This window comes from Nicotiana sylvestris, chromosome 10 (genome assembly GCF_000393655.2).
Source record: "Nicotiana sylvestris chromosome 10, ASM39365v2, whole genome shotgun sequence".
In the NCBI taxonomy this organism is placed as follows: Eukaryota; Viridiplantae; Streptophyta; class Magnoliopsida; order Solanales; family Solanaceae; genus Nicotiana; species Nicotiana sylvestris.
Window position 1 is genome coordinate 170,036,327 of NC_091066.1, and position 19,486 is coordinate 170,055,812.

Here is a 19,486-nt window from a genome sequence, read left to right on the forward strand (position 1 = left end):
GTGCACTAAGCTTCCGCTATGTGCGGGGTCCAGAGAAAGGCCAAACCACAAGGGTCTATTGTACGCGGCCTTACCCTGCGTTTCTGCAAGAGGTTGTTTCCACGGCTTGAACCTGTGACCTCCTGGTCACATGGCAGCAACTTTAACAGTTACGCCAAGGCTCCCCTCCGAGCAATATAGACAACATGGAAGAAAATTACTTCTTTTTCTTTGAGGTTAGGAGAGGGGTGAAAACCAGCTTCAGCTCTTTTGAGTAAGTAATACTGTATAAACAAATGCAGTTACAAGAAGTTAACAAACACACACAAGAAAGTTCTACTTTTTTTTGGGGGGAGGGGGGGGGGGATAATGGAAGTGTCAGGACCAGCTGCCCGCAACAACAACAACAACAAACCTAGTGTAATCCCACAAGTGAGGTCTGGGGAGGGTAGTATATATGCAGACCTTACCCCTACCTGGAGCAACTTGCGCGCACCTCAACTAATTCCAAGGGGTACAAGAAAGTTCTATAAGAAAGTTCTACTTTGAAGAACTTCAAAAACATGCATCCTTTCTCATTAGAACACTTTACAGCCTTTCTCCAACCAAATTGTCAAAGCTGCAAATATTCAGAATTATGCTGAGATTCAAATTTTGCTTTGCAATACATCAATGTCTGCAAATGGTGATAAGGCTGTACCTTTAAGTGAATAGCAGATCAAATGGTGATGCAGTTTTGAGTGGAAGAATGAACTTATCAACCTCCACCATTCAAGATTTTGCACACATTCTTGTAGTGAATCCCACATGGATACCTTTATCACAGTGTCTCAGCTCTCAAATATATTGCTCTTGGCGAGTTCTTTCTTTCTTTTCGTCGTTCTTCTTTAATAAAAATGGTATCCGGACCAACTTGCGCGCACCTCGTCTATTTTACTCTGTCCCTGCTACCTCCCACCGCAACACGTATTGGATTACTCTTCCACCAAGGCTTAGGAAAATGGGATGCTCAGTGATCTCAAAACTTGCATTTGACCATTTACCGCTGCGTTTCAGGCAGCGCACATGGAAAATAAACGACCTGATATCTGTTGCCCAAAAACAATGTGGATGTCAGGGCCTCTGTTCTTAACCAGCACATAAATACTTCTATAGCTCAGTGCGTTATGAGAAAGCAGGAAAGGTACAGAACATCCACAATGCACAAAGTGCTCAACTTGCCAATTAAATAACCCAGGGAAACACCAATTCACTATAGATTATACATAAACATGTGGTCAACACTAGTTTAATGATTTATGCATTCATTTATGATGACGTATCTGTTCTTCCCCTCCTAGGTAAGGTTGAAGGCTCTCTATGTTGGATGGCCATCTCCAGGAATCACATATATCAATCACTAAAGAGAGAACACCCACCTTAGATAGAGGAAGAAATGCAACTACAATTTCACCTAAACGTTATCGCCTATATAGATTTTTTTCTTTCTACATAACGCGGTCATTTTTAATCTTGTCTAATCTTGTATACCTTCATATCCATCTTAGTATTTGTTGATGATTTGCTTCAGTTACTATTGCATTTTTTTAGCATAATAAGTCGGCTTAATTTTAGGATAAATCTACTTTTTTGAATTTAAATTTCAGTTAGATTTTTTAGGTTTGTTGAGATATTTTAGTTTTTTTGAATTCTTGTTATGCAGATTTTCTGCAGATTATGTTCCTGATTGGCTATTTAAAGCCTTGTTATGCTTAATAAAATTATTGAGAGACATTTTCAATCAATACATTTAATCTTTTTGCTGCCCCATCTTTTAAAAAACCAACAGTTGTATCAGAGCCTCATTGATCTTACGGGATCTGTGAATTCTTCCAAAAACCATTTTCAAATCATTTTTAACCAATATCAATTTTTAAACCTATTTTCAAGCATGGCAAGCAGCAGTCTCTCTTTGAATGCCTCACAAACTTTCACTGGTGAAAACTATGGTCAGTGAAAATGAAATCATATCTTGAAACCTATGATTTATGGGAAGTTGTAATGGAAGATAGACCATTACAACCACTCCCTGCAAATCCTACTCTTGCCCAAATTAAAAACCATTCAGCAGAGAAAACCAAAAAATACAAAGCCAAAACTATGATTCAAAATTCAGTTGCAGATTCAATTTTTTCTAAAATCATTGAATGTGAGACAACAAAAGAAGCTTGGGAAAAGCTTAAAAAGAGTACCAAGGAAGTGATCGAGTTAGACAAATGCAGATTTTAAATTTGAAAAGGGATTTTGAATCTCTTAGGATGCAAAGACGAGACTATCACTAGGTATTCTGATCGGATTTCTTCTATTGTTAATAGAATCAGGTTGCTTGGCGAGGATTTTAAAGATGACAAAATAGTTGAAAAAATTCTTGTGACGGTTCCAGAGAGATTTGAATCCAAAATTTCCTCTCCAGAAAAGTCTAAAGATCTCTCTACCATCTCTGTTGCAGAATTAATAAGTGCTCTTCAAGCATAAGAACAACGAAGAGCATTTAGACAAGAAATGATTACTGAAGGTGCTTTTAATGCACAAAACAAAAAAGAAAAGGTCAATTGTCCTCTTTGCAAATACTGCAAAAAGAAAACACATCTAGAAAAATTTTGTTGGTGGAGACATGATGCAATATGTGGTATTTGCAAACAAACAGGCCATGTTACAAAAATGTGTAAGTTCAAAGACGCTTAACACAATCCTCAAGCACAAACAGTAGAAGCAGTAATTGAGGATGAGCAATTGTTTTAGAGCAACTGAAGCAAAGGAGGAGTGTTGATGATTTGCTTCAGTTACTATTGCATTTTTTTAGCTTAATCAGTTAGCTTAATTTTAGGATAAATCTACTTTTTTGAATTTAAATTTCAGTTAAATTTTTTAGGTTTGTTGAGATATTTTAGTTTTTTTGAATTCTTATTATACAGATTTTCTGCAGATTATGTTCCTGATTGGCTATTTAAAGACTTGTTATGCTTAATAAAATTATTGAGAGACATTTTCAATCAATACTTTTAATCTTTTTGCTGTCCCATCTTTTTTAAAAACCAACAGTATTAGCATATTTACGACACTCACCTTGTGGATATGGACTTTAGAACCCAACAGTCACTCCGATATAACATTTCTGGTCTTATAACGGTTACATAGAACTTGACTCACTTTTGTAGGTAGCATTCTATCACATAACACTCTGGTAGCACTTGTATATTTCAACAACCTTATTTTATTTCAGTGTGTAACATTTCCATCTTTCATACCATTCATCTTTCATATGGTTCTCCTAGAATATCGAGCTAGTCCATCCACAACTAGAGTAACAAGTAAAAGTTCAATACCGAAACCTATTGTAAACCCATTGTTACGGGTACTCCTTTGCATCCCCTACTGTTGTTCTCACACTAGTGACTGCTCCTTCGTACCTATCCTTTATGACATTTACATATCCAATATAAATTGCTTTCTTCCTCCGCAACCACCAAAAGATTTTTTTTTGGTGCTTTATCATATTATTTCTCTAGGTCAATGAACATGTATAAATCTTTCCTCTTTGTGATAAATTTTTATGAACATTCTTCACGAGAATATAGCTTCCATTGTAGATCTACTATGCATAAAGATGTAAACTAGTTCTCTGTTGCACTTGTAGTGTCCCTAAATCTACACTCTATCACTATTTCCGAGAGTTCCATCGGATGACTCATAAGTTTATTGCGACGATAGTTCGGTGCACCTTTGAAACTAAATGCTAAATTTGGATTAAATAATCAGGAATATTCAACTCAATAAATGCTTGTGTGGACACATATGTTTAGTTTGGCCAACAGGAAACATTTGGAAAATAGAAGAATAAAAAAAAAAACAGGCATAGCACCAACCAGTGGGAAGCATGTAAACCAACAAACATGCCGCATGAAAAGGGTGAAACTTTATGACAAAACTTAGACTTTAAAAGGCCTCAGGTAAGTAACTATTACCACGCTTTAAATGATTGAATTTGATATGGCAGATTCCAGCAGAATAGCACCATCCTCAACGATCATTTATCCACTGCTCACGACTTCCAGAGTATGTTGCATTATTTGCTTTACTGCTTTGACGGTTGGGTAGAAATATTCAGGGATCGGAGCAACACGTGCTACTGACCTGACAATTATTTGATATCTGGTCAGATAGGCCACAAATATGTATATCCTAGTAGCGGAACTAAGCAGGTATATAAACTTAAATACAGAAGCATACAGGATAAATTTCTCAGATTTCATTAAATGAAGAAAAAATTTATATAAGTACCAGCGCAAATTTTTCAAGAATCTGCACGCCACCACATTCATAAGAATGTCCACAGGTTCAGAGGACACAGAAGAAGGCATAAATCACTCCCTGATACCTCTAAACAGCTAGGATAAAACAATGCTTGCTGTAAGGAAAAACAATGATCAAATAGATCATATCAAATAAGATAGCTAGGTTTTACATAAAGTGGCAAATACAGGATTAGAAGCAGTGTGATAGACATCAAAAGAGACACTTCTCATCTCTAGATATAGAACAATGATCTACTTCTGATTGGATATATAGTTCACATCCAATCTATATCCTAATTACCTAAACTATGTCACATTTGTTTGATATTTCAGCATCGACTAATATAAAATGGTATGATTTCTACTTAATCGTATACTTTTGTTTTTTGTACATATGCATGTTCCAAAGACAGAGAGTCCATGTTGGTTGGGATGGGACGGGTGCAGTTGGAAGGAAGAAAGCCCTTAAACCAAGAGCGAAATGCAGGAAGAAGTACTTGTAAGTCTCACTTCAAACATGATACTTAATGCTTTAACCCAATATCCAACCATCAAACAGTAAAAGAACGAACAAAGGTAAACTAATGTTCGTGAAAGGAACAATACAAGCACATGCTTAAACAGACTGCCAAGATGAAAACTGGGATAATAAAGTCATAAAGTCCACAACCATTTTGGTAGAGGGTAAGACTAACCAGAGTTTTATTCATTTTAAAAGGCAAGACCAATCAAAACAATTCATTAGATCATTATATAATTGCAAATTAGTTATATTTATATCCATTGGATTGTTTTTCCTAGCCAGAGGATCTTTAAGGTCAGACCGAAAAGGTAAAAGGGCTAGCCGACATATTTTCATTCAGATTCACAGCTGAAGTTCCACAACCCTCTGAATATCACAGCCTCTTATTGGACTACTATCTTCTGTAACAAAGAAAACACATTCCATTCCTTACGGTAGCTTTTTGGAGCACATATGCTTGCCACCAGCTTATATTGGAAATAGGCATAAAAAGGCCCTATGAGTACAGATTATAGAAAGATGCTCTTGAAAAAAATCAAAAGATGTTGCATTTCACTGAAAAATTATAAGTTTCTCAACTGCACCAAGATCTTACATGTCAATCCCGGCTTTCTGCACTGTACAGACAGCAACAAAGTAGGTTGAAGCTAATAAGCCCGTCCTAGTCCTATTTAACAAGACAGTGGTAAGCAGAAGATGAATAGATGCTACCTCAGCAGACTGAAGTACTTTTGCAAGTCCTACCAGATATCTTTAGGGCGTTTCCAAAACTTAGAAGTTTTAAACAGGAAGACAGACCAATAACCGAACACAAATGCAAGGAAAGCCCAAGAAAATGGATATTGATAACATTTGAGACCCTCAACTGAAATTAAATACCACTAACCTGCAATAGAGTTTTGTGTTATCTGGAAATGCACATAGACTTTTGTGTTTGCCCTGCAAAGAAAAATAAATAAATAGGAGGTGACATTCAACAAGAAAAACTGAAAATTTTTGCCTCCAATATCTAGCATCATGTTTAATTTCCTTTGAAAGAAGAAGGTTTAGAGCAGATACTCAACCATGATGTTGGAGCAGATTATTACTAATTAGGCTTGTATGCAAGTGAAATGGCGATAAAACTTTTAGAAAGGAAACAGAGGGAACAAAAATGAGGAAAGGGCAAATTAAGAGCCAGTTATTAGATGAGAGAGAGAGAGATATGAATGAAAATTTTATTCAAATATCCATGCATTAATTTGAAGAGAAAGGCAAAGTAGGTCCAGCAATCTTATACCAAATATGAAGCAGGCCCAAATCCAAAATGAACCATGACAGCTCTATCTGCTTCACCTAATAAAAGGATATAAAAGTTGTAAATGCATGGTGGAGAACAATGATAAAAATAATTAAAGGTCAGAATCACATATACCAGACACATACCAGCAGCTATTACAGAGGTTTCTGCACGAAGCTCACAGTGTTATACCTTCGGATCAGAGTTCAACAACTGAAGGTAGTCATTCAAGAATTCCAGTGGTCGTTCACGGATTGCTCAACTCTTTGCTTCAGCAGTGCCTTCATCATCTTCATCACCTAAAATTATAAAGTCAAGGTATTCTATGGCATGTGAATTACAATCTTTGCCGAGATTTTTCAACATCGCACTGTACGTTAAAGAATCAGGTTGGATCCTTATATCCAACATCTCTTTGAACAGTCTCGAAACCTCTTGCCAATTACCCAAATCACAGTTCTCATTTATCAAAATGGTGTATGTGTATTTATTAGGGCCAATTCCTCTTTCTTTCATCTCAGCAAAGTAACTGTAAGCCTCATTTATTCTTCTATATGTGCAAAGGCCATTTATCAGCGCATTGTAGGTAATCACATTTGGCAGAATGCTCTTCTGTTGCATCTCCGAAAAATACATATGTGCAAGCTCAAGCCTCCCCTTACCAGCATGCGCATGAATTAGCACTGTGTAAGTTACAACTGTTGGAGATATCTCTTTGCTTATCATCTCATCAAACAACTCTCTGGCTTTCTTTAGGTTCCCAAATTCGAGGTAGGCATGAATTACACTGGTATATGTTACATGGTCAGGCATAAGGCCGTCGCCAACCATCTTATGTAACAACTCAGTTGCTTCTTCTAGATTACCCAGCTTAGCGATGCCATCAACAAATACATTGTAGATTATTATATCTGGTGGGAATCCCTTCACCGACATTTCCTCTTGTAGTTTGCATGCCTTCAATATGTCACCCAACCGCAGTTCACCTGCTATTCGAGTTGTGTAGGCAACGGAGTCCGGCTCCAACCCCTTGTGTAGCATCTCATCAAAGAGTTCTTTTGCCAACAGTAAATTTCCCGCCTTGCAGGAACCATGAACCAGAATCGTGTAAGTAAACACATCAGGAGAGATACCGCATCTTGTCATTTCGTCTTTCAGCTGCATAGCATCCTCTAACTCACCTTTTCCACAGAGTCCATCCATAATTGTATTATAGGTGACTACCGTAGGAAAAATGTCACCACTTCTTAAATCATGTAACAATGAAAAGGCATCATTAGTATTTCCCAATCGACAATATCCATAAATCAAAGTGTTGTATGACCTTATGTCCGGCACCAAATTCTTCTTCAACATGACGGGAAACCACTGCCTTGCTTCACTTGCTCGCCCCTGCTGACAAAGCGCATAAATAAATGTATTATAAGTAGACACAGTCGGTGAAACTCCTCTTATCTCCATCTCTACTCCAAGACCCAATGCTTCAACAACCATTCCCTTCTCACAGTAACCATAAATTAAAGGGTTATACGTATAAGCCGAAACCTCTAGTCCTTTACTCAACATCTCTCCAATTAAACCTCTAGCCAAGTTAAACTCCCCTTTCTTCGACAACCCATTAATCAAGATATTGTAAGTAACATCATTCGGATAACACTCCCTCCTCTGCATTTCTGATAAAAGATCCAAAGCCTGTTGCACTTCACCTTCTCTACAAAACGAATCCAGCATCGTATTATAAGTAACTATACTCGGCTTTATCCCGACCTCGCCCATCATCCTATACACTTCTCTCGCCTTCGCAACCATATTCCTATCCCTTAAATTCCTTAAAATTCTATTACAATTCTTCACATCAGGCAACAGCTGATTCCTCAACATCTTTCCAAAAACTAACAAGCACTGCTCCACATTGGCGTTCTTCGCGTAAACTCTCAAGAAAAGATTAAGTATCTCAACAGAAACTTGCAAATTCAAATACCCATTAACCAAAACATCGACAACTCTATGCACATTACAACTAATCACCCTTTCAACAACCCAATACGCAGATTTAAACCAACCATTCTGTATTAAAATATCAAGAATAGTACAAAAAACAAACTCTGAATAATTAAACCCTTTTTGCCCTTCAGCCCACTTGAATAATCTCAACGCCACATTCGGCCTACGACGAATTGAGCTAAGAGTTTTCACTAACAAATCAGAATCATAAACCAAAGAATTAAAACAATCTGGAACAACCCAAATTTCCTCATCAAAATCCCATCTGTTCTCTTCAATTTTCTTTAAGAAAAATTCCTTAAAGTCTGAATCTTTAATGGGATTATCAGCCATAGCACCATTATTGTTATTATAACTCCTCTTAATATTATCAATATTATTACTATTGGCTCTAATATTTGTTATTGTGAGTTCAGAGGGGTATTGAAAATGATGAAGAGATGAATAGAAGATTAAGCGTTTGAGGGAAGAAAAGAGAAAGTTGAAATCTTTAAGATTGGATTTTGAAGCTCTAACATAATAAAGGATCATTCTGTAAAAGAGAAAAATTATGAAAAAAATGCATTGAGTTTTGGGTATTGACAAGAATGAGTAGTACCTGAAACTGACGGCGTAGTTACCTGAAATGGGTATTGGATTTTGGCAACTGTACGCACATCAGAAGAAGAAGAGAAGCAAAGAAGCGAACGGCGAAGAAGGTAGCTGCGTGTTGTGTTTACTGTTGGATCTTTAGCCCGGAATCCGGACCCGATTTTGGAACCAATTGTGGGTCGGACTTGAGGATCCGTTTTTTAACAGGTCCTACTAAAATTTATAAAAAGTCTTTCTTTTATATGTACGTTGTTATCAACCAAACTACGGAGAAATTAATTTAATAGCCAGATTTATAAGTGATCATTGAAAAATAACTATGGTTTCAAAAATAATCAAAATTTAGCCATTTTTCATATAAAGATAAATTTGAACGAAAACATTATTCAAAATCCAAAAAAATTTCCCGCATAATATACTAGATGTCACACCTCCTTTTTCCGGCCCCGCGAGGGGCGTAGGAGTTTTTTCCAATTAAAGGACAATCGAAACGGGATTTATTTATTTATTTCAGAGTCGCCACTTGGGAGATTTAGGGTGTCCCAAGTCACCAATTTAATCCCGAATCGAGGAAAAGAATGACTCCATATTACAGTCTGCGCACCAGAAATCCGGATAAGGAATTCTGTTAACCCGGGAGAAGGTGTTAGGCATTCCCGAGTTCCGTGGTTCTAGCACGGTCACTCAACTGTTATATTCGGCTTGATTATCTGATTTTATACAAATATGAACCTATGTGCAAATTTTATCTTTTAACCTCTTTTATCATTTACTGTTATTTTTATCAAGAATTGCAACATCGTGGAAACACATCTTGAACCACGTCACAATCAATGTACCCGTGGTTAGAGCCACATTTCAACTCTGTTGAGATTGGGATTTGGGTCACATAAATGTGCACCCGAGTTTAGGAAGATAACATTATTAAATACGCGCCTAAAGTGACTAGCGTATCATTTACTTTGGGTAGGGCCGTGGGATTTTACTAAACGGTCCATCCCGAAGTCTAAGCAATTTTAAAGCAAATATTTACTGAGGGCCCCGCAATTTTTGTATTTTTGTTCGGCGAGGCTCATCTCATTCTTATTTTTTTAAAAGGAATTTGCAACGTCATGGACACGCATCTCGAACCACGTCACAATCAATGTACCCGTGATTAGAGACACATTTCGACTCCGTTGAGATTTGGATTTGGGTCACATAAATGCACACCCGTATTTAAGAAGGTAGGATTAATTAAGACGCGTCCTAAAGAAACTACGTATTGTTGTTTTAGAAAAAGGTCGTGAAAAATTCACTAAACGGCCAAATCCAAAGTCTAGTAATTGTTATGTATTTATTGAGGGCCCCAGCGATGTGCGATTTATTTGGCGAGACTCGTCTCATTTTTTATTTTAAAGGATAAACCTACAGTGACTACATTTGTTCTATTAAGTTTGTCTCTAAAATAAAATAAAATCTCCCAATTAATTACATGCTGAAAAACGTAACTTATTAGTTATTAGTTTACGGCTAATACGAATGGAAAATTGCGATCGAGTTTGTACAAAGAAAGACTGCTTTCATTCTATATTCTATTATTTAATAATACTAGAACATGAGATTGACACACCATAATATCAAAACAAATTAACTAGTCTTTGATTAATTTAAACTAACATTATTAGATGAAGAAGTTATACATATGCAACCCCATTACTCATTAATCAGTCAACTACATTTTTATACAAAGAAAGGAAAATTCTATTCAAGCACAAATCTAAACAGGAGGAATTCAACCGGAACAGAGCCGGATTAATATTTCATTTCACTTCAAGCCGAGAGTGTACAAATGTGTACCTGGAAATGGCAGTACAAGAAGAAAAGAAGGAGGAGACAGCAGCAGTAATAACACAGCAACAGCAGATTCAGCAACACCGCAAAACCAGTAACGACCAGTAGAATAACCCAGTAACAGATTGAAAACTCAGCAATACCAAAGTGCAATCGCAGTCAAAGCAGAAGAGAGACGGATACAAGATGCAGTAAGTTTACTGATTTTGAATAACACTCGAGGAAAGGCAAACGGAAATTATTCAAGTGAAAGTTCAAATTGTCTTTCTCTTTTCAAAACTCTACCACACTTCTTCAGATTTTCAGAATGTATTACTCTCAAAAAATATTCTCCCCAAAAATCTCTCTAGAAAAAAATCCTCCTCATCATCCTCCTCTCATCCCCCCTTATATACAAAGCAAGACCCCTTTTACCTCTTTCCCTTTAACTTTTATTATTACCCACACTTTTACTTTAGTAAAAGTAGTCAACATGGGCCCCCGTGTTCTCTCTTTTTGAAAAGTAGTCAAAGTGGCCCCCCATGTTCCCTCTTTTTGAAAAGTAGTCAAAGTGGGCCCCCTTGTTCCCTCTTTTTGAAAAGAAGACATCATTATCCACCTTTTCCTTTTTGCTTTTATCATTACGTCTTGTCCCCCACCATAATTAAATAATCTGCAATTGGTTAATTCCCGTATTACCCCTAAAACTACTGTTACTGCCCTGATTCAAAATCTGTTATAACTTCAAAAATCTGTCCAAATAACAATTATCGCACATTTAAATAGCAATTAACTATAAAAATCACACAATTTAGACGTTAAATGCTAAAAATGCAACGTACATTATTTTTATGATTTTGTAAAACAAACTTAAATAAATACTAAATGCAAATGCGACATATTTTTGTAATTTTTTATTAATTTAACCAATAAACACGCACAGACAGAAATACAAATAATTATCAAAAATGTCACAAAAATTCTCAAAATTGCACCCCAATGAAAATCATTTTATTTTGAATTTTTTGGGAATAATTCTCATATAGGGCAAAAATCATGTGCTTACACTAGAATTCCAGTATAATACTCCGATCCAGCATAATATGCTGAAAGTTCATACACAAGTGCACCAATCTTCAGTATATTATGCTGGAACTTTCCGTGTTGCAGCAAAATAGTGACTATTTTCAATGACTTTGCAAACGTTGGCTATTTTTTAATTACCAGTCCGAAAATTGGCTAGCCCGTGCTATTTTTACCCCTAATTATGGTTAAATTAGTATATATTTTTACACTAATTTATTATTTAAACATAATAAAATTCATGTGATTTGATGCAAAGTATCAGGTTGAGCCAAGTTTTTTTCCTTATTATATTTTTACACTAATTTATTATGTGTATATTTGCACATGAATACTAATTCAATACTTGTTTAATCATGAATATTTGTAAATATTTGTCACGACCCGGATTTTTCACCCTCGGGAGTCGTGATGGCGCCTACTAATGTGAGCTAGGCAAGCCAATCCTTTAAACTAATTACTCCATTATCCAATTAATTCTTTTTAACAGATATAAAGTGATAAAGTATAAACAACGGAATATTTAATTAAGCGGAAGAAAAATAATAAAATCTCTGAATCTGTAGCTATTACAATTACTTAAGCCTTAATCACCCAAAACCTGGTGTCACAGACGGTCTAAGACTGCTAAATACAAGGTCCGAGAATGAAAGACACATTGTTTCTGAAGCAAAAAGATGAAACAGGAAACAAAAGATAGAGGAGACGCCAGGGCCTGCGGACGCCTGCAGGTCTACCTTGGATCTCCGCGTGGACTGAAGGCAGCCTCCAACTACGATCCAAGAGTTGCTCCAGGATCTGCACATAGTGCAGAGTGTAGTATCAGCACAACTGACCCCATGTGTTGGTAAATGTCTAGCCTAACCTCAGCGAAGTAGTGACGAGGCTAGGACCAGATCACCAAATAAACTTGTGCAGTTATATAATATACAACGAAAAGTAAAGCAGGAATAAACAAGTAAAGATGGGAGGAGAAAACATGTTTTGAGGAATAACAGGTAAAAGCAGAATATCAAAAGAATAAAGGAATCAAAATCCAACCACTAACAAGAATAAGGAAAACAAAAGCAGATTTCACTTTCTTTTCACATCTTGTTGCAGGCGTGCAACCTGATCCCATTTCATGTATCTCATGGCAGGCGTGTCACCCGCTCCCATTTCATGTACCTCGTGGCAGGTGTGCCACCCGCTCCCATTTCATTTATCTCGTGGTAGGTGTATCACCCGCTCCTATTTCATTATATCTTGTGGTAGGCGTACCACCCGCACCCATTTCATTATATCTTGTGGTAGGCGTACCACCCGCTCCCATTTCATTATATCTTGTGATAGGCGTACCACCCACTCCCATTTTATTATATCTTGTGGTAGGTGTACCACCCGCTCCCATTTTATTATATCTTGTGGTAGGCGTACCACCCGCTCCCAATTACAAGCCAACAATAATCATAAGAAATCTAAGCAAGGGAACAAGAGCAATATAACAACTTCCTGGTAAGGGAACAATGATATTTCAACAACATCCAAGCAAGGGAACAATAATATCAAAACAAACATCCCGGCAAGGGATCATTAATATCAAACAAACATCCTGGCAAGGGAACAATGGTGATAATAACATATGAAGCGCAATAAACCACAACGAAGTCATAACAAATATAATACAAGACTCACGGGCATGCTTGACACTAACGTATAGATAATCGTCACCATGCCTATACGTCGTAATCCATAATTAACATGTAGCAAATAGGACACAACTCCTAATCCCTCAAGCTAAGGTTAGATCAAACACTTACCTCGATGCCACGAACACAATTCACGATTCAACTATAGCTTTACCTCTTGATTCCACCACCAATTTGCTCGTATCTAGTCAAACGTTACTTAACTACATCAATAAACGCTAAATGAATCAACCCTAATGCATGAAAATGAGTTTCCTTAAGTTTTACCCAAAAAGTCAAAAATTGCCCCTGGGCCCACATGGTCAAAACCCGAAGTTCAAACCAAAACCCGATTACCCATTACACCACGAACCCAAATATATAATTTGTTTTGAAATCGGACCTCAAATCGAGGTCCAAATCCCCAATTTTTGAAAAACCTAGGTTTTACCCAAAACACCCAAATTCCCCCCTGAAAATCATTGATTTTAAGTTGAAATCATGTTAAAAGATTTTAATGATTGAAGAAAATGAGTTAAAAACGGCTTACAATTGATTTGGAGAAGAAGAAGCCTTTGAAAAATCGTCCTAGGGTGTTTATGTTTTGAGAGAATAAAAAAATGGGTTTAAAATCGGTTAAGTATAAAAGTTGCAGGTCGCAGGTATGGGAAATGCGAACAGGGGTTCGCAAGCGAACCCCGACCTCTACTATGTCGGGAAATGTGAAACAGGGCTCGCATTTGCGAACCCTTCAGGAAAATATGGACCTTCGCATTTGCGAACAGCATGTCGCATTTGCGACTTGGGAATTGCGAAGAATGGGTCGCATTTGCGACCCAAGGCTGAACAAGGATTTTCGCATTTGCGAAAGAATACTCGCATTTGTGAGCAAGGCAGGCCTGGGCTATTTTCTCGTTTGCGATCCAGCCTTCGCATTTGCAAGCTAGGCTTCGCATGGCCTGGGCACACCAGCTAAATTCTGCAATTTTCTAAGTTCAAAATGCACCCTGTGGCCTATCCAAAACTCACCCGAGCCCTCGGGGCTCCAAGCAAATATACACACAACCTCAAAATATCTCACGGACTTATTCGTGTACTCATATCACCAAAATAACATCAGAAACTTCAAATTAAACCTCAATATCAATAAAATTTCTCAAAACGTCTTTAAACACCAAACTTTCCAATTAAGGTCTGAATCACGTCAAACGGACTCCGTTTCTTACCAAACTTCACAAAATTATCTTAAATCATATATAAGACCTATACCGGGCACCAAAACCAAAATATGGGCCCGATACCAACATGTTTTAATCAAAATTCATTTCCAAATCCTTTAAACAATTTTAGAAAATAATTTTCTTTAAAATTCATTTCTCGGGCTTGGGACCTCGGAATTCGATTCCGGGCATACACCTAGGTCCCATATTTTCTTACGGACTCTCCGGCACCGTCAAATCACGGGACCGGGTCCGTTTACCCAAAACATTGACCGAAGTCAAATTAATTCATTTTATAGTCAAAATTTATCATTTTTTCATAGATTTTCACATATAGGCTTTCCGGCTACGCGTCCGGACTGCGCACGCAAATTGAGGTGATGCTAAAAGAAGTTTCTAAAGCTTCGGAATGCAGAATTCCTTTTAAAAATAAGTGATGACCTCTTGTGTCATCACATTCTTCACCTCTAAAACAACTGTTCGTCCTCGAACGGACATAAGAAGGAAGTACCTGAGTCGGGGAAAAGATGGGGATAACGGCTCCGCATATCGGACTCCCAGGTCGATGCCTCAGCAGGCTGACCTCTCCACTGAACACATACAGAAGGAAAACTCTTCGATTTCAACTGACGAATCTGCCGGTCTAGAATAGTTACCGGCTCCTCCTCATAAGACAAGTTCTTGTCCAACTGGACAGTGCTGAAATCTAACACATGGGATGGATCGTTGTGATACTTCTGAAGCATGGACACATGAAACACTGGATGCACGGCTGATAAGCTCGGCGGCAATGCGAGTCTATAAACCGCCTCTCCCACTCGATCAAGAATCTCAAACGAGCCAATGAATCTAGGGCTAAGCTTGCCCTTCTTCCCAAATCTCATCACGCCCTTCATAGGCGACACTCGAAGCAATACCCGCTTACCGACCATGAATGCTAAATCATAAACCTTGCAGTCGGCATAACTTTTTTGCCTGGACTGAGCTGTACGAAGCCTATCCTGAACAATCCTGACCTTGTCCAAGGCATCCTGAACCAGATCTGTACCCAACAACCGAGCCTCTCCCGGCTCAAACCATCCAACCGGAGACTGACACCGCCTACCATATAAAGCCTCATAAAAAGCCATCTGGATACTCGACTGGTAGCTGTTGTTGTAGCCAAACTCTGCTAAAGGCAAAAACTGATCCCACGAGCCTCCAAAATCAATGACACAAGCTCGGAGCATATCCTCCAGAATCTGAATGGTCCGCTCGGACTGCCCATCAGTCTAAGGATGAAATGTTGTGCTCAACTCAACCCGCGTGCCCAACTCTCGCTGAGCTGCTCTCTAGAAACGTGAGGTAAACTGCATGCCTCGGTCCAAAATGATAGAATCGGGCACACCATGAAGACGAACAATCTCCCGGATATAGATCTCAGCTAACCTCTCGGAAGAATAGGAGACTGCCACAAGAATGAAATATGCTGACTTGGTCAGCCTATCAACAATAACCCACACTGCATCGAACTTCCTCCGAGTCTGTGGGAGTCCAACAACTAAATCTATAGTGATCTGCTCCTACTTCCACTCGGGAAGCTCAATCCTCTGAAATGAACCATCGGGCCTCTGGTGCTTGTACCTAACCTGCTGACAATTCAAATATTGAGCCACATATGCAATGATATCCTTCTTCATTCTTTGCCACTAATAATACCGCCGCAAATCCTGGTACATCTTAGCAGCGCCCGGATGAATAGAGTACCGGGAACTATGGGCCTCCTTTAAAATCAACTATCGAAACCCATCCACATTAGGCACAAAAACTCGACCCTGCAATCTCAAAACTCCATCATCACCTAAGGTAACCTGCTTGGCACCTCCGTGCTGCATCGTGTCTCTAAGGACACATAAATGGGGATCATCATACTGTCGATCACGGATACGCTCCAATAAAGAAGAACGAGCGAGCAAGCTAACACCCGGTTGGGCTCAGAAACATCCAACCTCACGAACTGATTGACCAAGGCCTAAACATCCAAGGCAAGCGGTCTCTCACCCACCGGAATATAAGTAAGACTGCCCATACTGACTGACTTCCTACTCAAAGCATCGGCCACCACATTGGCCTTTACCGGATGATATAAGATGGTGATATCATAGTCTTTAAACAACTCCAACCACCTTCTCTGCCTCAAATTGAACTCCTTTTGCTTGAACAAGTACTGCAAACTCTTGTGATCCGTGAACACCTCACATGCCATGCCATATATATAGTGCCTCCAAATCTTCAAAGCGTGAACAATGGCTGCCAACTCTAAATCATGAACCAGATAGTTCTTCTCATGAATCTTCAACTGCCGCGAAGCATAGGCAATGACCTTGCCATCCTGCATCAACACTGCACCAAGTCCAATACGAGATGCATCACAATAAACTGTATAAGGCCCTGGACCTGTGGGCAAAACCAACACCGGTGCCGTAGTCAGAGCTGTCTTGAGCTTCTGAAAGCTCGCCTCACACTCGTCCGACCATCTGAACTGGGCACCCTTTTGGGTAAACCTATTCATCGGGGCTGTGATAGATGAGAACCCCTCCACGAACCGACGACAGTAGCCTACCAATCCCAAGAAACTCTGAATATCTGTAGTTGATGCTGGTCTAGGCCAGTTCTTGACTGCCTCAATCTTCTTCGGATCAACTTAAATACCCACTATTGATACAACATAACCCAGGAATGCAACTGAACTCAACCAGAACTCACACTTCGAGAACTTAGCATATAACTGAATATCCCTCAAGGTATGAAGAACCACTCTAAGATGTTGCTCGTGCTCCTCCCATCTGCGAGAATATATCAAAATATCATCAATGAAGACTATCACAAATGAATCCAAATAAGGCCTGAACATTCGGTTCATCAAATCCATAAAAGTTGTTGGGGCATTTATCAACCCGAATGACATAACCAAGAACTCATAATGCCCGTACCGAGTGCGGAAAGCTGTCTTAGGGACATCGGATGCCTTAATCCTCGACTGATGGTAGCCATATCTCAAGTCAATCTTCGAAAATACATTGGTATCCTGAAGCTGATCAAACAAATCATCAATCCTTGGCAATGGATACTTATTCTTGATTGTAACCTTGTTCAACTGCCGGTAATCAATACACATTCTCATTGATCTGTCCTTCTTCTTAACAAACAACACCAGCGTACCCCAAGTTGAAATACTGGGTCTAATGAAACCCTTCTCAAGCAGGCCTTGCAACTGCTCCTTCAACTCTTTCAACTTAGGCGGGGCCATACGATACGGCGAGATAGAAATGGGCTGAGCGCCCGGAGCCAAATCAATGCAAAAGTCAATATCCTTGTCGGGTGGTGTAAGCACGTGATTTTTACCCTATATGAGAATTACTCCCAAAAAATTCGAAATCAAATGATTTTCCTTGGTGTGCAATTTTGAGTATTTTTGTGACATTTTTGGATAATTATTTGTATTTGTCTGTGTTTGTTTATTTGCTAAATTAATAAAAAATACAAAAATATGTCGCATTTGCATGTAGGATTTAATTCTATAATTGTTAGTAATTAAATTAGTTTTACAAAAATTAAAAATTACAAAAATATGCATCTTTTGCATTTTTAGCATTTAATGTCCAAATGAACAATTTTATGCTTAATTATTACTTAATTGTGCGTTAATTGTTATTGGTAGTTAATTTGCGCTTTTATAACTTAATTTAGTTCTTAATAATAATTTAAGTATTTTTATAATTTAGTTTTAGAAAATAAAAGAAGAAAAGAGAACAAAAATACAAAGAAAAATCGGATTGGGCCACTTCTTCAATTGTAAGCCAAAGGCCCAAAAAATTGTCCAATCTTCTCCATGACCCAGTCCACTTCATACCGGGTCGACCCGGTCCGCCCCATTGACCCACTAACCCAACACACTTTCTTCATTTTGTCAAAACACAAAACAAAAGACAAACGAAAAAACCCTAAAAAACCTAAAAAACTACCCGCCCCCTCTCTTACTCTCTTCTTCTCCATCTCCATTTACACAGCCATGGCTGCCCTCACCAAGCTTCATCAGCCTCCACCTCCAAGCTCCTCATCGACGCACACACACACACAGCTGCGTCAACACATTCACACGAGCACATCTTCCCCGTCATCCACTTCATCGTCCCCATTCGAGCTTCTGCCATGTCCAACCATGGCTGAGCTTCGATGCTCTCACATGGTAGTTGCCAATGTTTCGTCATCTCCAACCAGCCGCAGTTTCCTTCTCATCGTCGTCGACCTCCAGCTGCTACTGCCCGTCGAACCCACGCGGACACCACCCAAACCAGTCCGGCAGTCCCCCACGCGTGCACAGTTTCTGTGTCACCTCCGAGCTACTGCTGTCCGCCATAGCCTTCCTCCTCGACGAGCAGATGCTCGACGTCCTTGATCCAAACGGACCCATCGAGCTGCTTCACCATGAACGACGACAAGCAGTCTGTCGTGGCTGCTGTCACTGCTCCGTCGTCACTGTAGCAGCTGCTACGTCCAACGCCTTCTTCATCTTCTTTTGGTCGAGTCTAGTCTTCCGTCCCAAGTTTTAGTCAAGGTCGCCTTCAGTCCCAAAACATGATTCGACCATCTCGTTTGGTCGAGTTTTAGTCGAGGTCGTCGAGCGTAGTTTTGAGTTCGCCAAGTTTAAAAGGAAGTCGAGTTCGTCGTTGAGTTCGTCGTTGAGTCCGGACAGATTTATTCCCATCTGAGGTTCGTCGAAATAGTCCATACAATCGAATTCGTCGTTGTTCGATCCGGTTAGTAGTTTTTGAGTTTTATTTTGTCCATATTTTTGTTTTGATATTTTCGAATCTAAAATCGGCAAATGTTTGTTTTGTTCATGTCTATGTTTAGATATTTGATTTTTGGATTTGTTCATGTTCATGTGTTTTTGTTGAATTAATTTTCAGATTTCAAATGGAAGTTAATTAGTTATTTTTCATGTTTATTTC

The 19,486-nt window shown here is 38.7% G+C and overlaps 1 protein-coding gene across 5 annotated transcripts; it reads right to left on the minus strand.

The window, feature by feature from the left end:
• Nucleotides 1–247: 247 nt before the first annotated feature.
• On the minus strand, nt 248–8,897 carry LOC104212453 (pentatricopeptide repeat-containing protein At1g22960, mitochondrial). 5 transcript variants are annotated; one of them, XM_070160254.1, is made up of 8 exons: nt 6,262–8,897; nt 6,116–6,171; nt 5,723–5,775; nt 5,432–5,503; nt 4,300–4,406; nt 3,984–4,152; nt 680–1,067; nt 248–598 (listed from the first exon to the last, which is right to left on the minus strand). In XM_070160254.1, exon 1 carries the CDS (start codon nt 8,648–8,650, stop codon nt 6,374–6,376), a length of 2,277 nt encoding a protein of 758 aa, XP_070016355.1. In that variant the 5' UTR covers nt 8,651–8,897; the 3' UTR covers nt 248–598; nt 680–1,067; nt 3,984–4,152; nt 4,300–4,406; nt 5,432–5,503; nt 5,723–5,775; nt 6,116–6,171; nt 6,262–6,373. The 5 variants fall into 5 exon arrangements, with proteins under 5 accessions (XP_070016355.1, XP_009760018.1, XP_009760019.1 ...); XM_009761716.2 differs by having other exon boundaries at nt 4,300–4,426; XM_009761717.2 differs by lacking the exon at nt 5,432–5,503 and having other exon boundaries at nt 4,300–4,426.
• Nucleotides 8,898–19,486: the final 10,589 nt, after the last annotated feature.